The sequence below is a fragment of the Acomys russatus genome, chromosome 10, assembly GCF_903995435.1.
Source record: "Acomys russatus chromosome 10, mAcoRus1.1, whole genome shotgun sequence".
Lineage (NCBI taxonomy): Eukaryota > Metazoa > Chordata > Mammalia > Rodentia > Muridae > Acomys > Acomys russatus.
In genome coordinates, this window is record NC_067146.1 from 2988209 (window position 1) to 3009094 (window position 20886).

General features: G+C 40.7%; 1 protein-coding gene across 3 annotated transcripts in view; it reads left to right on the forward strand.

Annotated features, from left to right (window-relative positions):
- Positions 1 to 16939, forward strand: part of Braf (B-Raf proto-oncogene, serine/threonine kinase) — a 114716-nt gene extending 97777 nt beyond the window's left edge. For all 3 annotated transcript variants that reach the window (XM_051151672.1, XM_051151671.1, XM_051151673.1), the window contains 3 exons: positions 10068 to 10202; positions 12338 to 12491; positions 16322 to 16939. In XM_051151672.1, the coding sequence (XP_051007629.1) occupies positions 10068 to 10202; positions 12338 to 12491; positions 16322 to 16344 (312 nt within the window). In that variant the 3' untranslated portion in view covers positions 16345 to 16939. The remainder of the gene's footprint in view (positions 1 to 10067; positions 10203 to 12337; positions 12492 to 16321) is intronic.
- The last annotated feature ends 3947 nt before the right edge of the window (positions 16940 to 20886 follow it).

Consider the following 20886-nt stretch of genomic DNA (forward strand, 5'->3'; position numbering starts at 1 on the left):
TTGTGGGCTTTTGACAGTTTTAAGGCTTTTGCTTGAAATGTTGGTCATAAATGTTACAATGGAGTGATATCCTCAATTTTGTGACTAGAAGTTAGAAGTATAGCAATGGAGATAGCGCCTGTTTATTGGCATAGCTGAACTGAAAGTGCACACCAGCGCCTGTTGAGATGCTGTATGCCTTTAATCCCAGCACTTGGGTGGCAAAGGCAGACAGATCTCTCTGTGATCTGAGGTCAAGCTAGTGTAGTGTTCCAGGCCAGCCCAGTCTTTTAGGAATAGACTTTGCTGTGACCACAGGTACAGTTTTACTCTTTGTATCACAGGCTGGACTGTCAGTGCAGGCGGAGCTATGAGTATATATCAAATTCTTCCAGGATTACTAAAATGTTGTTGGAAACAAAAACAAAGCATGAAAATCTGGGAGTTGTCTCACTGGCAATGTTTGCTGTACAAGCGTGAGGACATGGGTTCAGATCCCCAGCACACATGACAGGCTAGCTGTAGCCTTGCCTAAGACCACAGCGCTTGAATAAGGGGGCCAGTCTAACGGAAACATAAATTCCATGTTCACTCTGTCTCAAGAAAAACAGAAATAAAAACACAATGAGATGGAGGAGTGATGGAGGAAGACACCCTGATACACACTTCCGGCTTCATCATTCCTCCAGACTACTACAACCACGTGCATACACATGCACACACATACCCCACGACAAAAGTGAGGGAAAGTATGAAATGTCTGCTGTGTCGTGTTGTGGCTTTTTCTATAATGAGAATTCTACCAGAAGGGTAAATTTTCACTTCTTCCTTTCCTCGGTTCTTTTTAAGTTTTGTTTTTGTTTGTGGGTTTTTTGTTTTTTTTTAAATGTACATGAGTGCTTTATTTTCATGCACACCAAGAGAGGGAATCAGACACCATTACAGATAGTTGTAAGCTACCTATGGTTGCTGGGAATTGAACTCAGGACCTCTGGAAGAACAGCCAGTGCTCTTAACCTCTAAGCCACCTTTGCAGTCCCTTTCCGAAGTTCTTATTCTCTGTTCCTTCCTTCCAAATGGTACCAATGTCACCCACAAAGCTTTGTTGTTTAGTGTCTCACAATAAATTCCCTTAGGCTTTTCTGTCTTCCCTTCTCCCACTCTCTTCACCATTTTACAGAATAATATTCTATAATCCAGCCAGGACTTGAGATCTTGATTTTCCTGCCTTCATCTCTAGAATGTTGGGAATTACAGTTTGTGCCACCAGTTCCAGTTTACCAATGCAAAAAGTGAATGAATTATCCTTGGATGCCCCAACATTTTTTTACTGATTTTTTTTTTCATTGATTAATGCATTTATTTACTTTACATCCTGATGGCAGCTTTCCCTTACTCCTTTTTCCCCCAGTCTCTACCTCTCCCCTCCCATTCCTCCATTCCTTCTTCCCTTTCTCCTCAGCCTTGCTTGTCTATCAACCCAACCATTTCAACCCTTGGCATATCAGGAATCAGTAGAACTAGGCTTGTCTTCTCTTATTTGTGCGTGTGCATGTGTGCATGTGTGCATGTGTGCATGCATCTTCTCTTAAGGAGGCTAGACACAGCAGCCCAGTTAGGGGAAAGGGAGCCAAAGGCAGGCAGCAGAGTCAGAGACAGCCCCTGCTGCAGTTATTAGGGGACCCACATGAAGACCAAGCTGCACATTTTTTTAAAGTGTGTGTGGATGTATATGTGAAGAGGAGAGTGATGACAATTAAACTCTTCATTAGAAGATGTTAGTTACCTAGCCGGGCATGATGGTACATGCCTGTAATCCCAGCACTGAGGCAGGCAGATCTCTGTGAGTTCAAGGCCAGCCTGATCTGCAAAGCGAGTCCAGGACAGCCAAGGCTGCACAGAGGAACCTTGTCTCAGGAAAGAAAAAAGAAAGAAAGAAAGTAAGTTACCTATGGAAGCAGTGATTAAAACATATTTATGCTATATGCTGTGGTTTGCATCATAATCACATAAAAGACTAATTTAAAATGGAGATGCTAGGGGCTGGAGAAATGGCTCAGCAGTTGAGTGTATTGCTCTTGTATAGAATCTGAGTTCAGTTCCCAGAGCCCATAGTAGGTAACTCACAACCCATTCAGAGGGATATGACACCCTCTTCTTGCCTTCATGGGCAACTGCACATACATGCTCACACCCCCACGCAGATGCACATTCATACATTTAATTTAAAATAAAAGTAATTATTTAAATGGAGATTCTAGAGCAGGTTGTGATTCAGTAGGGGTAGGGTCCAAGCTCCTGTACTTCTTTATGCTTCTGGAATAATTCTGGTGCATACCAAATGTCTTAGCTAGGGTTTCTTTTGCTACAAAGAAACACCATGACCAAAAAGCGAGTTGGAGAAGAAAGGCCTTATTCAGCTTACATTTCTACATTGCTGTTCATCACCAAAGGAAGCCAGGGCAAGAGCTGAACAGGGTAGAAACCTGAAGGCAGGAGCTGATGCAGAGGCCATGGAGGAGTGCTGCCTGCTTTCTTATAGCACCCAGGACCACCAGCCCAGGGATACTACTGCCCACAGTGGGCTGGGCCCTCCCCCATTGAGCACTAATTAAACAAATGCCATACAGCTGAATCTCACAGGGTCATGTCCTCAACTGAGGTTCCTTTCTCTTTGATGACTTTAACTTGTGTCAAGTTGACACACAAAACCAAAGATGAGAATTATCATTCCAAATTGTAAAAGCAAGCATATGTGGAATACTTAAGTGTTTCATCGTGACTCCCAACCAAATAAAATGATATGTGTGTTCCTTCATTGAAAATATTTTATTTATTTGTTTTTGGCATGTTTTTGGGGGGAGGAGTTGTTGTTGTTGATGTGTATATGTGTGTGTGTGTGTGTGTGAGAGAGAGAGAGAGAGATATCAGGATACAACTTTGTGGCATCAGTTCTCCCCTTCCACCTTTATATAGATTCTAGAGATCCAAGTTAGCCTGTGCTTTATGTAAGGATTTGGTAAGGGCGCACACATCCAGAGATGTCAGTCTGCTGTTCATGGCTTCATTGATTCTGGGCCCATAGTAAAGCAGAACATTATGGCTTCAAGAGCATGGTGAGGAGGAAAGTGTTTACCTCAGCAGATAAGAATACTGAATCCTTGTATGACCTTTACCCAGCAAGGACAGTTTTCAGGAGTCAGTTGTCCTTCCACCATGTGAGTCCCTAGGTCATCAGATGTGAGGACAGGTGCCTTTGCCCACTGAGATATCTTGCCAGCCCAAGGTTTAAGCTCTTTTATTAAGGTCATGGTTCATTATGAATTAGTTATTGTTTAGGGTAAAAAATCTGAAACATCCCAGAAATCTGTACTCAGCTACTTCTTGGCATTTGAGGTGCTTTATCTTCCATGAGTATATAATAAGCAAAAGTCAAACACAAGTGTGTTCTCTCTGAGAGAAGTGAGCAACCAGCGGAAGGTCAAGGGGTTTATCACTTAAGTCTTCTTAGCAGTATAGTTGAAGTTCCTAGAATTTGTCAGTCTAAAGCCAAGTTCTATGTTTGGTAAGGAAGAATAAGGAAAAAATTATAAATTTTCCATCCATTCTACTTGACTACCGTGTGTACCCTGCGTTCTTCAAGCTGTTCCCTTAGTGGAACACCCTATTTTGGTCATCCTTAGTGCAACAGCACCATCCATCCCTCTTCCTGTACCTTGATCTTCCAGGCTCTCAGATTAGACATCTGCTTGAGATTCCATGAATTCTCCTCTTTTACATGGGAAGTTAGGACAACTGCTTTTTTACTCTGCAGTATAGATACCATTTATTTGTACTGTCACCCTCCCAGAGTATGGGCTGTGTGTTTTGCATGAAAACTCAAAGCAAGGCTCCAGTAAAGCAATTTTTTTGATGCAATGGCAGGCCTTGGCCTCAGTACCTGTATCAATTGGTCATCTTGCTCCAAGGTTTGAGTTTGTTTGTTTGTTTTAATCAATTATGAAAATAGGAGATTGGATTTTAAAACTTGCAGTTAACAAAAGTCACAGAGGCTAGGAAAATGGCTCAGTCAGTAAAGTGCTTACCAAGAAGCATAAGGCCCTGAACTCCCTAGCACTTTGCCTGCTGACTGATGGCTGTAATCCTAGCTCTGGGAGACAAAGACAGAAGAGTTTGTTGGCCAGCTAGGCTAGCCAAATCATGAGCTCAAGGGTCAATGAGAAACCCTATTTCAAAAAATAAGGTGAAGGTCAGTTGAGAGAGACATCAACCTCAGCCTTCCACATGCACATACACCAGCATGCATATGTACATATGCCACACAAAAAGACCTAAACGCAAAAGTAGAAATCAGATTATATGTTAAAATAGGTCTCTTGACTCTCCAAGAGATAACCACTTCTCTGTTACTTTGTAGAAAAGTATGAGGGTTGGGGTTTTCGTTGTTTGGAGTGTGTCTGTGTCTCTCTGTGTGTTTCTCATTTGTTTTCAATAGTGCTGAAAGTCTGAGAAAAATTATTTCATTGTTTCAAAAGTTTTTTTAAAGCCAGGCAGTGGTGGTGCATTTCTTTAGTCCCAGCACTCAGAGGCAGAGGGAGTTCTAGGACAGCACAGAGAAACCCTGTCTCAAAACAAACAAACAAACAAACAAAAAAAAAACCCTCACCAAGTCTCGGGTGTGGCTTAGTGGCAGGGCGCTTGTCGAGTATATACACCGTGTACATGCCTGCTATCCAGGGCCAGAAGACTACTATATGTTGTGGATGGCTGTGAACCACCATGTGTACTGAGAGCCAAGCCCACCACTTAACCTGTGAGACATCACTACAGCCCCATTTTGTTTCTTTTGGGGGAGGGTTGTTTGGTTTTGATCAGTCCATTGTTTGTTCCACTGCAGTTTCTTTACCAAATTAAGATTAATACTATAAATCAGACATGGCAATGCACGCCTTTAATCCCAGCACTCAGGCAGCAGAGGCAGACGGGTCTCTGTGAGTTCAAGGCCAGCCTGGTCTACAAAAAGAATCCAGGATAGTCAAGGCTACACAGAAAAACCGTGTCTCAGAAAGAAAGAGGGAGAAAGAGACTACTACATACCTCTGCACATTTTTAGCTTGGCATATAAGTGTTTTCTTACATGTTAAGTAATTCAAAGAACATCAATTTTAGTATGACTTGGTTAAGATTTAAAATACTGTTGGAATGTATCCAGTATAATCTAAAATCCATCCCCTGTTTAAATATATAAAAGTTCTACATTAACATGGTTTCTTTTTTCTCTTCAAGCCATTTCTGATATTCCCTAACCCTCACAAATTCTTTCCTAATATAGCACACTTTTATGTATCTGCAAGGAAAAATATGATTGCAAGTTTAAATTTGGAGTTCTAAATATTTTTTCTTATGACTTTAAACTCTGATGGGTTATTTTTATTTATTTATGGGTTGGTTTTTGGGTTTGGTTTGGTTTGAGTTTGGGCTTTCGAGACAATGTTTTTCTGTGTAGCCTTCGGCTGTCTTGAAGCTAGCTCTGTAGAGCAGGCTGGCCTTAAACTCAAAGATCGGCTTATCTCTGCCTCCTGAGTGCTGGGATTAAAGGTGTGCACTGCCACCACCCAGCCTAATAGGTTGTTTTTAAATGCTGGGTTCTGCCATTGTTAACAGTTTTTAATGTATAGCTGATAACTTTGATTACATAAAGGTAAAATTTTTATTGAAAGTTGTGTATGTATGTAGTTTTGTGTTTTTATTTGTTTTATTTTGGAGATAGAATCTGGCTATGTAGGCCAGCCTGGCTGTGCACACCTGACCGTCTTGCCTTTGCTCCCCAGTACTGGGATTACAAGCATGCCTGATTGTTTAACAGAAGTGTGTGTTTGAGGAGAGTGTAGAGGCCAACGGCGGTTTTAGCTTCCAGATGTCTTGTTTGTTTGCTTGTTTGTTTGTTTGTTTCGAGGCAGGGTTTCTGTCTGTAGCCCTGGCTGTCCTGGAACTCACTCTATAGACCAGGCTAGCCTCGAACTCACAGAGATCCACCTGCCTCTGCCTCCCCCCAAGTGCTAGGATTAAAGGTGCGCGCCACCACGCCTGACTCAGTTGTCTTGTCTTAGTAGAGTTATGCACAGTGCTCTAAATTCTCCTAACAGGAATATGTGACAATAACATGGAGTACTGCCAGCCAGGAAAGGTCTCTGAACCTCAGGGGCTGGAGAGATGGCTCCGTGGTTAAGAGTGCGGCCTGCTCTTCCAAAGGTCCTCAGTTCAATTTCCAGCAACCACATGGTGGCTTACAACCATCTGTAATGTGATCTGATGCCCTCTTCTGCAGATAAAGTACTCATAAACAATAAATAAATAAATTTTTTAAAATATTAGTCTCAGAGCGAGGCGCAGTGGCGCACACCTTTAATCCCAGCACTAGGGAGGCAGAGGCAGGTGGATCTCTGTAAGTTCGAGGCCAGCCTGGTCTACAAAGTGAGTCCAGGACAGCCAAGGCTACACAGAAAAACTCTGTCTTGAAAAAGAAAAGAATTAGTCTCATAGACATAGCTGGCTGCTTATGGCTGATCTTACTCTCCAGCTCTTCAAGAAGTTAGATTGATGCTATGTACTCCCAAACTCCTCTATATGACATACTGCTGGTAGCCCAGGACTGATCCCAGATACCACACAGAACATCCTAAGTGAGGACTTAGTGATAGTCTCCCAGGAGCCAAAAGAAAAGGCTATCCTCTCTGGACAGAAGTCTTCCTTTACATCATACCATGTCATTCAGTTACTTGAACTCATTCCTATGCTATACCAAAAATTATATTATAACTTGTCATTAAAAAGTATTTTACTCTGGATGGTGGTGGTGCACACTTTTAATCCCAGCATTCAGGAGGCGGAGGCAGGCGGATCTCTGAGTTTGAAGCCAGCCTGGTCTACAAAGCGAGTCCAGGACAGGCAAGGCTACGCACAGAGAAATCCTGCCTCCAAAAAAATATTTTAATTTAAAAAAAAAAAGGGTATTTCAATGATCAGCTGAAAATTTGGTTAGCTTTGTTGAAAGCAAAGAATTGGAAACCAAGAAATGTTGAAAGGAGTTTTATAGTTCATTAGCACCTAGTTAGACATTCATATTTGGAAATGTCTTCCTTTTTTGTTTGTTTGTTTTGTTTTTTTGTTTGTTTTTGTTTTGTTTTTTTGAGACAGGGTTTCTCTGTGTAACAGAGCCCTAGCTGGCCTCAAAGTTAGAGATCAGCCTGCCCCTCCTCTCGAGTGCTGGAATTAAAAGTGTGTGCCACTCCCGCCTGACTGAAAATGTCTTCTTGATGTCCCATAATTTTTGTAGCCTAGAATGATACTAGAGTCCATATTGTTAAAATATACAACTTTTTTTTAAGATAGAGGTTAGGTGCACTGGAAAAATTCCTGACACATACACCTAAGTGGTTCTCTGGCAAGTCAGTTATAATATTGCTTGTATTGCTGTGTGCATACATGCATGTAAGTTCCTACGGAGGCCAGAGGGCATTGAGTTCCATGCAGCCAGAGTCACAGGTGTTTGTGAGCCATGGGATATGGGTGCTGGGGCCTACACTTAGGTCCTCTGCAAGAGTAGCAAGTGTTCTTAGCTACTGAGCCATTTCTCCAGCCCCTAAATTTATTTTATTAAAAAAAAAAAAAGTACAGGCCAGGTGTGGTGGCGCACACCTTTGATCCCAGCACTAAGGAGGCAGAGACAGGTGGATCTCTGTGAGTTCAAGGCCAGCCTTGTCTATAAAGTGAGTCAGGACAGCCAGGGATACATAGAGAAATCCTGTCTCAGGAAGGAAAAAAAAAAGAAGAAGAAGAAGAAACGCATATGTGATAGACAAAGCCTTTGTTTCCAGGGCCCACAGGTCTCCTTAGAGAATGTAGGTAAGACCTATTCACAAATTTTAGTACTCTGATAAGGTAATAAATGATCATTACAGCTGTTGGTGGAGGGAATATTATAATTTCTAGATGTGGAAATATAGAAAAAAGAAAGATATGACAGGCAAGGTTAGAGTTGTTTATCCAGATTTCATATAGCTGGAGAGAACACAGGAAGGCATTACAAGCAGAGCAGAAGAAATGTTAAAAGGAAATTTGTAAATTTCCATGGTCTTCTCCCAGTTCTTTGCTGTCACTTTTGTAGATATATTATTTGGGGCAAGTCCCTTGGTTTTTGGCTATTGAACGCTGGGTTCTAATCTGTAACATGGGATCAATTCCTACTCCTTGGAGAATTCTTTCTAATACCAAAATAGATGATGTGTATAGTCCAAGAGTCCGAAGTTTTTCAGGCATCTTATACCTTTTCTGGGAACATGGACACGTCTGAACTGCTGTCCTGTGTGAATGGCAGCCCCCGCTCTTCTCGACTCTGAGCCCTCCTTAAGTGCTTCCCACGTTCTTAGGGATCACTTATACAGCTGCTCCAGAGAGTTCCAAGATCTTTTCTTTAACTTGTATCAGAGACTACATTGAAATTAAAGTTTACTGTGGGTTAATAAATGGGAGTCATTTTGGCATCGAACAGGAAATAGCTATCAGATAGGACCATTTCTAAACCCATCAGCCAACCCTGTGTAGAGTGGAGTCAACCTGCATTCTTCATGCTCGCCTCTAATCTGCCTCTCTCAAAATCCACTCTCTTGGTTCCCCTCTTCCCTGATATGCAATACTCTTAACCTAGCTCTGCCCACCCTCAAAAGAGCCAAAAATGTAAAAGAATTTAGAAAAACTCTAGCTCTCTAATGAAGACAAGCCTTGTTACCTTCCAAGACAGGAGATTTTTAGCTTCAGCTGTTCTGACCTCCTTTCGCTGCCACCGTTGCCGCTGCTGCTGTAGTTAAATAGCCTAAGAGACTGTCCTCAACACAAGTGCTTAACTACAGCTGCCTCAGCTGCCTCGTGACTGCTTTAACATGCTTTGTTTAGTTACTTTTATAAAACTGTGTTTCTCAGTTTCTCTCTTACCTAGCTATCACACAAATAATTGAGACTCATATTTGTTTAACAGTAAGCTAGACAACACAATGACTAAGCAGTTATTACTCTATTCTTAACCCTCTAAGGTAATCTGGTTTCCTCCCAGTGTACCTCCCAGAGATACTTGCACTTTGTAGCTTTCCTACTCCAGCTCCTCCTGATGTCTCTTGGATCTCTCAAATGCCTGACTTCCTTACTTCCTCCTCTAACTCCTCCTCCCTGGCTGGCAGGAAGTCCAGTGTCCAGCCCTATTCTTCCCCCCTGCTCAGTGGTTGGCTGTAAGCTGCTTTGTTGGCATACCAGAGAACAATTGGGGAGCAGTGTTTACACAACGTTGAGACAGGAGATTCTTAGAGCAAGAATTGCAACCAGATTTAGGGGGGAGTACAGAAATCCATATTTGAATTACACAATAACTTATGCCATAGTGCTTAACTGTTATATTCCCTGCTACACATGCACAAAGGACTTACCAACCATGGAGCCCAACAACAGATAGTATTCAATAATGTTTTGTAAAGAAAAAAAGAAGTTGTCTCATCCACATGTCTTTTTAAAGATTTATTTATTTATTATTATATATACAGTGTATATATAATACCTGCAGGCCGGAAGAGGGCATCATATCACATTATAGATGGTTGAACCATGTGGTTGCTGGGAGTTGAACTCAGGACCTTTGGAAGAGCAGGCAGCACTTTTAACCACTGAGCCATCTCTGTACCCCTCATCTGCATGTCTTGACATGTACCTTGTCAGTGGAAACACCACTAGGCAAGGAGTGACACAAGCACAGGAGGTATTAATTAATTAGAAGGGCTTTGCCACAAGCTTGCGGGGGGGGGGGGGTCACAAAACAAGTTTTTTTCTTGTTGGTATGGGCTCCCTACAATCAATGATGGATTGGGAAGCCAGATACTAGCATTGTTGTTTTGTTTTGTTTTGTTTTGTTTTTTTGACTTAACCAAACTTTAATGTACATACAGGAAAGTGTGAATGCCATAAGTATACAGTTTATTAAATTTTCATTGCTTATATATTTGAGTTTATTAATAAGAATGTATGATTTGCCTATTTCCCTTCAGATAATTTTTATGGTGGGACGAGGATACCTATCTCCAGATCTCAGTAAGGTACGGAGTAACTGTCCAAAAGCCATGAAGAGATTAATGGCAGAGTGCCTCAAAAAGAAAAGAGACGAGAGACCACTCTTTCCCCAAGTAAGAAAAACTTCATGATACCCCAAAGTACCAACCAGCCTTCCTAAGCAGCTTTAGCATGATGAGGGAGTAGTGGGGCACAGCTGGGATTCTGCAGGCCAGATGAACAGACAGGAAGGTGACTTGATGAAGGCTGAAAATACAAGCTATTCAGCAGGTCTTTACATTTGTCCAGCAGTTCTCAAGCTTTTAAAGAGTTATTTTATCTTACATTATGTTGTGTATGGGTGTTTACTTGTGTGTGTATATGCACCACTTGTGTGCCTGGTGCCCACCGAGGCTAGAAAAAAGTCAGATCCCTTGGAACTGGAGTTTTAGCAGCTGTGAGCCATTGTATGGGTTCTGGGAACTGAGCATCTCTTCAGCCCTAGTTCTCAAACCTTTTCATCTTGGAACATATTTTAAAATAGTGAAAAATAGCATTTTTGAGTTTGTAAACAATGAAAAAAATTAAGAAGAGTGGCGTTGATTTTGTTTTTTTCCAATTGTTTTTATACAGCTAACACACTTGGATTCTCTGTTTCGTACTCACTGTGCTTTAGGGTCTTACACTCCTTAGCCTCTGAGAGCGTACTTATAAGAATTCAACTCACTGGGCTGGAAAGATGGCTCAGAGGTTAAAAGCACTGTCTGATCTTAAAGAGGCCCTGAGTTCAATTCCCAGCAACTGCATGGTGCCTCACAACCACCTATAATGAGATATGGTGCCCTCTTCTGGCTGGCTGGCAGGCAGGCATAACTGCAGGCAAAACATTGTATACATAATAAATAAATCTTTAAAAATAAATAAATAAAAACTCAGCTTACACCTTTGACCTGGTGGGGTTTTTTTAATAATATTTTTATTTTTATTTTATGTGTATTTGCATTTTTGACTGTATGTATGTCTGTGTGAGGGTGTCAGATCCCCTGAAATAGGAGTAACAGACAGATGCAAGCTGCCATGTCTGTGCTGGGAATTGAACCCAGGTCCTCTAGAAGAGCAGCCAGTGCTCTCAACTACTGAGCCATCTCTCTAGCCCCTAACCAGGGGTTATTCTTGATGGTAAAATAAGTAGATTCTAAGTTTTCTGTTTACCTATGTTAGTTTTTAAATTTTTATTGATTTGTTTTGGTTTTGGTTTTTTGTTCATTGTTGTTGTTGTTGTTGTTGTTTCGAGACAGGGTTTCTCTGGGTAGCCTTGACTGTCCTGGACTCACTCTGTAGATCAGGCTAACCTCAAACTCAACAGAGGTTTGCCTGCCTCTGCCTTCCTGAGTGCTGGGATTAAAGGCATGCGCCACCACACCTGGCTATTATTTTAATATCTTATATATTTATTATTTTAGTACATACTAATATTATATATTATTAATTTCATTTTTATAGTATATTTTTACTATGACTATATACTATAGTAGATTCTTACTTCAACTGACCTGGGACTCAGTATGTAGCCCAGGGTGGCCTGAAATTGGCAGGTATCCACCTACCTCTGCCTCAGGGAGTGCTGGGATTAAAGGTGTTCACACCTAGCCTGGACCTTCTTAAAAAACCATTTGTGAGTGTATGCTTGAGTGCACATGCCACATGTTTGGGAATGGCCAGGGAGGACAGAAGGCATTGGATCCCTTAGATCCAGGTTTCAGGTTTGTAATTAGTTTTAAGTTTTTATGTACTATTCATTTCAAGGCTGGCAAGTGATCTAAAAAAAAAACTACAGGCAGACATTAACTATGAGCAACTTTACTCATTCAGCCATGTGTGTATGTAAGCCTATGCCACTGTGCTCACATGTGTGACTTTTGTGCCAATAGGAGACACCAGTTTGTTCATTACTTATACTGGAACAATGTAAAGTCCCAGGCAAGCTCTAATGATGAGTATGATGGGCTGTTAAAGACTTACACTACCAACTGTGCGCAGTGCCGCATGCCTGCAGGCCCAGCACTCAGGGGGACAGAGGCAGGCGGATCTCTGAGTTTGAGGACAACTTGCTCTACAAAGCAAGTCTAGGACAGTCAAGGCTACAAAGAGAAATCTGTCTTGAAAAATAAAAAAATTTATACTACCCAGATTTTTATTCTGTGCTCTGCTTTTTCTTGTTTCTTATTTCCTATCTTGTTCCCTCCCCACCCTTGCTTCTTTCTTACAGATCCTCGCCTCTATTGAGCTGCTGGCCCGCTCATTGCCAAAAATTCACCGCAGTGCATCAGAACCCTCCTTGAATCGGGCTGGTTTCCAAACAGAAGATTTTAGTCTGTATGCTTGTGCTTCTCCGAAAACACCCATCCAAGCAGGGGGATATGGTGCGTTTCCAGTCCACTGAACCAAAGTAAATGAGTGAGGCATTAAAGTAAGGTAGCAACAAAAGCAAATAAACAATTTCCTTATATTTAAATTAACCAGAATACTCTGTTACTTACAGGTGAGCCAAAGAATATTTGTCTTTAAAAACTTAAGAATTGCTTTCCATTTTTAAAATCTTACTGAACATGGAATTTTCATTGTCCGTGTGTTAAAATACACAAGCACTGTTAAACACTTTTAGTGCCTCTTCCAGAGGCTTTCCTTCCTATTCTGAGTTTGTGCTTTCCAGTGATTAAAGCCCCATTTGCTCATGGAGCCCTTGTTATTAGCCATCACTTGTCCTGGGGACTCCAGAGGAAGCCTTCCTCTGCATGCTCACAGGTGGGACACACAGTAGGCCAGCCTGTCAGCTGTGGGGATTGACAGTAATAGAACCAAATCATCTTGGGTTTTATTTAGCCTTTATATTTTCCTATTGCTGTTTCTTTTTACAATTTAGAAAATGTGGAAGTCTTTTATTTCCCTGAAGTGATACATAATTTTTTTAAATAAACTGTGAGTGTGAGCAGCCAAAAATATCACAGTGGCACATTTGACATAAGTAAAATGACTTTACTTTGTATTTTCAGTTGAAAAGTACAAATTAAGGTTCTTCTTAGATGATATTTATATGTTAAAGATGTCATACATGTGTAAAAGTCAAATTCTCTTTATTCTCACTCGCTCCCTTCCCCAAAAGAAAACTTTACAAAATTCTGAGGGTCTTAGAGTGTTTGTTTGTTTGTTTGTTTGTTTGTTTGTTTGTTCTTTGATTTTCTAAATACCTGGCTGCCAAATAGCCAAGTGATGGTTTTTTGAGTTAATGTATCAGGGTCTACTTAGGTTTTGATGTCTGTTACAGCAGTCAGCAGTCACTTACCATTGTGTCTCATAAACTTTCTTCCTGGGGGTCTTTGTCCAGCAAGATCCCACCCATGATGAGTGCCCAATGCATTCCACAGTGTGAAGTACTTCTAATGTTTACATTTTGTATGTATAGAAATGAGTGTAATGGAGTGTAATTGTCCTGTGACTTGGAGAGAATCTAAAAGCAGAAAATTGTAATCATTTTGGTCTTTTAAAAAATATCCTGCCATCTCTACTTCATAGTCACCTGGAGACAAAGCCTATTGATATTCAGTTACTCAATTTAGACTTATGGTAATGCTTAAATAATAACCCAAAGCAAAGGTTACTCAACAGACAGATCATATTTGTGTACATGTCATCCTCCTTTGAAAACAATAAAGCAAAAAATTGGGAAAACTTTAGTGACATTGAGTTTATAAGTACAACGGATAAGTTTCTGAAGTGCTTTCCTTACTTGCACTGTTAGATTACTGTGCCTCACCTTGTGTCCATCATTTGGATAAGTTAAGAATGTCATCATAATCTTATATACCGATTCATGACTCTAAATATAAGAGAATATTTCTCATTTTTTTAAAAAAAGCCAGTCCAGTGGAATTAGGAGGATTACAAGTTCAGGCCAGGCCTGTTGTCTTCGAGAACTTAGAACTGGGCATATAGCTCAGTGGTAGATTACTTTATATAGAACGTGCAGGTATTTGTATAGTGTTTGGTCACCTACATAGGAAGAGGAAATGAGGGGGGAGATAAAGCAGTGCAATACACCAGCAAAACTCAGGACTTCTGAGTCTTTAATGACGTGAAGATGAATTCATTGGTAGGTGATGTTGCATGCACCTCACAAATTCTTTACACACTATCTTGGTCCATAGAGTACTCAAACATTTTAAACATACGAAACATAGTATACAGAAGAATTTTTTTTAACAGAGATCTTTCTGTAATCTCCCAGCGTACTTGTGTTACTAGTGTGTTCTGTCCTCATTCCCTGTCTTTCTCCTCAGCACTGTCCAAACTCTGCCATCTGGCTCCTGTACACGCTGTTCCCCCTTCCTTTTCCCCTCCTCTTTTCTCCTTTCTTGGTTAGCTAGTCAGCATTTGCTCTAAGCTCTCTCAAGACACGCAGAAGCTCATGTGCTGTCCCATAGACATTCCCCCACAGGTGGCATAGCAGTTGACTTCCCCTCTCACATCTGGCCCACTGGGATGTGTAGGTGACATAGATCCAGAGAGAATAGGAAACCCTAGGACTGTGTCACTTCCCCTCTCCGTGTATCTGTGTTAGTGATGCTAATTTGTTATTGTTACTGTTTTGTTTTGTTTGTTTTGGTGAGAGTTCTAGTTTTGTTTTGTTTTTTTCTCACAAAGGATTATACCCTAATGTTTTGTTCTAGGCATTTTTAATTTTTATTTTAAGATGTGTGATTTTGGGCAAGTTTCTTGACCACTCTAGACCCCAACTTGTTCATCTGTAAAACAGAATCACTGTGCATCCCAGGCTGGCCTGGAATTTTGGATTTTCCTACCACTACTGCCAAGTGCTGGCATTACAAGTGTGGACCACTTTGCCCAGCTTCCTTCTTTGGTCTATTGGCTCAACAGTGCCTTGGTTAAGTTATTCATTAAAAAGAATCCTTGAGGGGCAAAGAGATGGCTCAGGGGTTAAGAGCACTGGCTGCTTTTCCAGAGGTCCTGAGTTTAATTCCCAGCAGCCACATGACAGCTTACAACTCTCTGTAACTCCAGCTCCAGGGCATCCGACACCTACACATGAGCAAAACACCAATGCATATTACAAAATCATTAAAAAAAAAAAAAAAAAAAAAAAAAAAAGATCGTTGATGGAAAGAGATAGCCCAGTTAGTTGTATTCAGGTTAGGAAAGCAAAGCTTAATTAATAAAACTCAATTATAGATCTGACAGAGATGGTAGTTCTGTAATCCCAGTATGAGGAAGGGGAAACAAGAGGATGGCGAAATCAAGACCACCTTGCTAATCTTCTCACCACATAAATTTTAGGTTTCAGTCGGCCAGTCATTAGCAATCTGCTGCATCACAGGACGTGCCAACATTCCCTAGCAACCAGTCCAGATCTAACAGAAATCAACCTGGATACGAAAAAATATCAGTTGTAATATTCTGGAGTCTGGGGCAAAAGATCATGAACTTGAGGTCATCTATACAGCAAGATGTTGTTTAAAATTTAAAAAGGCAATGATCACAGCACTTAAAAAGTCAAGTATCGCTGGATGTGGTGGAAGGTAGAGGCAGATGGATCCCTGTGAGTTTGAGGCCAGCCTGCTCCAGAAAGCCAGTCTAGGACAGCCAGGGTTCTCTGTTCCACAGAAAAACCTTGTCTCAAAGGAGGGGGGAGAAAAAGTCAAGTATCTGGGCCTGGCAAGATGACACAAGGCTGTGGTAAGGCATACTTTTAATCCCAGAGGCCAGCCTGGTCTACAGAGGGAGTTCAAGGATAGCCAGGGCTACACAGAGAAACCCTGTCTCAAACAAACAAACAAACAACAACAACAACAAAATATATATATAATGTATGTATGTATGTGTGTATAGCCAGGTAGGACATACATGTAATCCCAGTACTGAGGAAGCAAAGTAGGAAGATCCTGTGTGTTTGAGGCCTGCCTACCACAGCTATGAATTTGACCTGCCACATGACACCCAGCTGTGAAAGTCCCTGCAGCTTGGTGTTTTCTTGATAGCGTTGACCTGTTAATCAGTATCATGTACATATACTTGTAGATTCCAATGACTTGAGGTTTTAACTTAGTAATGGTGTTACAATATATTTGTTGTAGTATATATAACTAGTCACCTTTCAGTGAGATTCAAATAAGGCTTTTCTGTCTTGAAGTTCTTTTGAGATAACTTTTTAAAATCAGCTCTTATCCTCCCTCTACAGGAGAATTTGCAGCCTTCAAGTAGCCACTCCATCATGGCAGCATCTACTCTTTATTTCTTAAGTCTTGTGTTCATACAATTTGTTAACATCAAAACACAGTTCTGTTCCTCAAATCTTTTTTTAAAGATACAAAATTTTCAATGCATAAGCTCGTGTGGAACAGAATGGAATTTCCTATTCAACAAAAGAGGGAAGAATGTTTTAGGAACCAGAATTCTCTGCTGCCCGTGTTTCTTCTTCAACACAAATATCATGTGCATACAAGTCTGCCCATTCCCAGGAAGAAAGAGGAGAGACCCTGAATTCTGCCCTTTTGGTGGTCAGGCCTGATGGAAAGAATCTGCTGCTGCAGCTTGGGAAACTTGCTATGGAAAGTCTGCCGGTCAACTTTGCCCTTCTAACCACCAGATCAGTTTGTGGCTGGTCATCTGATGGGGCGATTTCAGTCACCAAGCATCGTTCTTGCCTGTTCTGGGATTATGTTGTGGAGCACTTTCCCTGTCCACCACCATTAATTTCTGAGGGATGGAGTAAATGCAGCATACCCTTTGTATAGCCCTTGCTTGGTCCTCAACAAATGTTATCACAGTAAAGTTCTTCAAATTTAAGTGGAAGGTGAGGAGACACTGCATTGGGGCAGAGAAGAGGGGATGCTGCATCTTCTTCCTCACCTCCCGCTCTCTCACCTCGGGTTGCCTTGCTCACTGGGCTGCTCAGTGCTGGCACACATCGCCTTCTTTTCTCATTGGGTCCAGCAATGGTGGTGAGGGTTGGGGATTGTTCCATCCACAATGTAGCAAATTCTCAGGAAAATACAGTTCCTATCTTCCTCTCAGCTCTTCCAGTCACCAAAACTTATGTGGCTGCTTTGTCCAGGACATAAAATGCCATGGACAGCATCTAATTAAGAGCCTACAAAACTGCTTACTGACAGTTTTGAATGTGAGAAATTTGTGTAATTTTTTTGTTTTGTTTTGATTTTTGAGACAGAACAGTTTCCCTGTGTAGCCTTGGCTGTCTTGGACTCGCTCTGTAGACCAGGCTGGCCTCAAACTCACAGAGGTCTGCCTGCCTCTGCCTCCCAAGTGCTGGGATTACAGGTGTGTGTCACTGAGCCCAGCGAATTTGTGTAATCTAAATGTAAGGTACAAGTTTTAATTTCTCAGTTTCTTCTATTTTTATTTTAAAAAATAATAATTTTCAGGTTTAATTGGAATAAATGAATACTTCCCACAAGAATATATATATATCCTGAAAATTATATTTTGTGTTAACTGTAAACAACTTTTAAAGAATGATTATTATCCTTTTCTCTACCTAAAATTATGAGGAGTCTTAGCATAATGACAATTATTTATACTTTTTAAATTAATGGTACTTGCTGGATCCACACTAACGTCTTTGCTAATCCCATTGTTTCTTCCAACTTAACTCCTACACTACATCTTACATCCTCTTTCTAGTCTTTTACCTATAATATGCAACCTAAAATAAAAGTGGTGGTGTCTCCATTCATTCTCCTTCTTCCTTTTTTCCCCAAGCCTGGTCTTCAAAGGGTTGGGTAATTTGGTAGCTGAGTTCCCTAGTCTGAAAGAGAGCCATTAGGGACACTGAAGCTGTAGGAAAGTATGAGGCCTGTCACCGGCTGTTTTTTATAGAGCCCTAAATCTTGTCTTTGCACAGATCAAAAGTACAGCCTAATCACAGCTTCCCTTGGCCTTTATTTAAAGATAATATAAAACCACCATACTAGCAAAGAAAGTGACTGGATGTATTAATGGTCAGTACCCCTCTTATCCAGAAATCTTGAATTGTGATTTATAAATGCAAATTAAAGGAAACATACTTAGCAACTACACTATAGCTAAGAACTTGGAAAAAAATACTGTGTTATCTAAAATTAAAAAATTATCTGTCATCAAAGGAATGCTTACTGAAATGTTTATAAACTCCCAGTAAGCTGGAAAGTATTCTGGTTATCAATCAGTTAGCAGCAGTGTGCTTTGAAGTATTAATGAGTAGAACAATGTCTTAAAATTTTTAGAAGCTGAAAACGATTCATGCTTAATATTAAAAAATGGCCCCTGTGTATGATGTGCCACATTGAAAGGCACTGTTACCTTTTAAATGCTTTTAAACATGGCTGTTTGCTTTACAGCTAGAAAGAGCTAGGCTTTGCCTGCGGGTGCACATGTAGGCCCTGCTGAGGAGGTGAGGCTTTGAGGCGTGCTCAGCGCTGGAGGAGGAAAGCTTAGCACGAGAGTGGCCTAGGCAGGATGCACAGGGACAGGCTTCCTCCTCCCCTCACTTTAGGACAGGTTGCTCTCATATGGAAAGGGAAAGGAGGTCATACAGTAAATGGAACTGTGCCCAGAAACCAGGCTCAGGGTGTTGATAGATTTTTTTTTTTAAATAGAGAATATAAGAACTAGAAATAAATATTTAACCCTCCTTATTTTCTATCAAATAGCTTTTCTTATTGTTTACAAACAACATAAAAAGATTTTCTTTGTAGGTTTTTTCCTTTTTTTTTTTTTTTTTTTATGTTTAGGCTGCAGATAATCTTGTTGAGCTCCTAAGAAAATACAAGGAATTTGTCATTTGTCTGTGCCGAGCACTTTATGAATAACTGTATAGACAGCATGTGGCTGCTTCGCCCATCCTGTAAGGCGGTAGCTGTCGGTCCATGAAGTGGTTGCAGTGCCTCCTCACATCTGTTTTGGTTTGGAGTGAAGTCTTTAAAAGGTTTGAGAGCAACTCTATAGAATTGTTTTTAAATATGTAGAACTCCTGATGGTCTTTCTCACCATTAAGCTACAAGACCCAGACCTTTTCCCCCTGAGATATAATTAGCCTCAAAATGTAGTTTATAGAAGGAAATTGTGAATAGAATATCCAATGTGATCATTCATACTTCTGTGTCTTCAAGGAAGATTCTGTGTAACTGTCAGATTCTGGTTCCTGAGCAGCCCATCTCTAACTGTATTTGAGGTCGGGAAGGGCATAATGAGGCGTCCTAAAAGAGAGCCCAATATAAACTGTATGCTAGATTTACACTAGTATGGGAGAAAGCAGTGTGTAAAAGACGTAATTCAAGACTTCAGCACTGTCAACCAGAAACCTTGTAAATACTTCCTGTCTTGGTGCAGCTCCACTCCTTTTCTTACATGATGTCTTGTATTTGTCAGGCACTGTCAGAGCTGCTGTTTGTCCCTCTTCGGGGCTCACCTGTCCCCACTGTACACCCACCTCCTAGCCTCTTGCAAACCTCAGCATCTAGCTTTAGTTGGAAACACAGTTCAGGGTTCAGGTGACCTCTTCAAAAAAACTACCTCCTCAGAATGAGGTAATGAATAGTTATTTATTTTAAAGTATGAAAAGTCAGGAGCTCTAGTACATGAAGATGTAAGATTTTAGCTTTTCTGTGTACCTGTAGTGGAGCACTCATTTTGTCCTAAAGGGCATTATACATTTAAGCAGTGATACTGTTTAAAATTTTTAAAGGTGTAGCTCGGAGTGTCTGTTACTGGAATTGGTGCCAGAGTCTGTTTATAATATATTTCAAATCTTAACCTAAGTCAGTCGCATGAAGTTAAATAATTATGGTAACACTTTGCTAACCATGATATAATTCTACTTTTCAGTAGTAGGTTTGGCAAAACAGTACACCTTCATAGTGAGTTGGCCACAGCTTTGCCACACGCACAGATACTCATCTAAAGAGACTGCCCAGCTAAGAGGGTAGGAGGATGGCCTTTTTTGCTCAGATTCTCTTCTTTGTCCAGGTTGGCATTGTTAGTGCTAGAATATCAGCACCTTGACCAGCACATGGCAACTAATCAGCTGTTTTTAAAACCGTAGCCAGAGATAGAAAGTTCCCTGTGAGTAGGAACAGCAAGTAGCTTACAGGAGTGAAACAGTATAGGGAGGCTCTAGGAAAATACCTTGACCATTTGCCAAATATCTTACTGTGCCTTCATGATGCAATAAAAAAAAAAAAAACCTAACATTTTAGCAGAAATCAGTGATTTATGAAGAGAACGGCCAGTCTGGTTTAACTTAGCTGTGATAATATTTTTTAGAGTGCAATTTAGACTGCGAAGATAAATGCACTAAAGAGTTTATAGCCAAAATCACATTTAAAAAAATAAGAAAATGGTAAATTTTCAGTGAACAAAATTATTTTTTTAAAGCACATAATCCCTAGCATAGCCACAAATATTTACCACATAGAGCAACTAGGTTGAAAATACAGTTCAGTGACATTTCTAGAGAAACTTTTTCTACTCCCATAGGCTCTTCAAAGCATGGAACTTTTATACAAAATGACATTTGAGATACTGCTGTAGTTTAGTTTTGAAGTAGTGTGTGCTGGGCAGCAATCAATTTTTAGCTCAGTGAGAAAAAACAAATTGTAGGTTTGATTTGTTTCCAGAGAAATGCTGCCAACCTAGACACTGAGTTTTTAGAGCTTGAAGTGTAAACTTGCCTCCCAAGACCTGTTTGCAGATGAAATTGGCTAGTGCTACTGACTGCTCTGGTGCATAGTGGCAGACAGAGGGCTG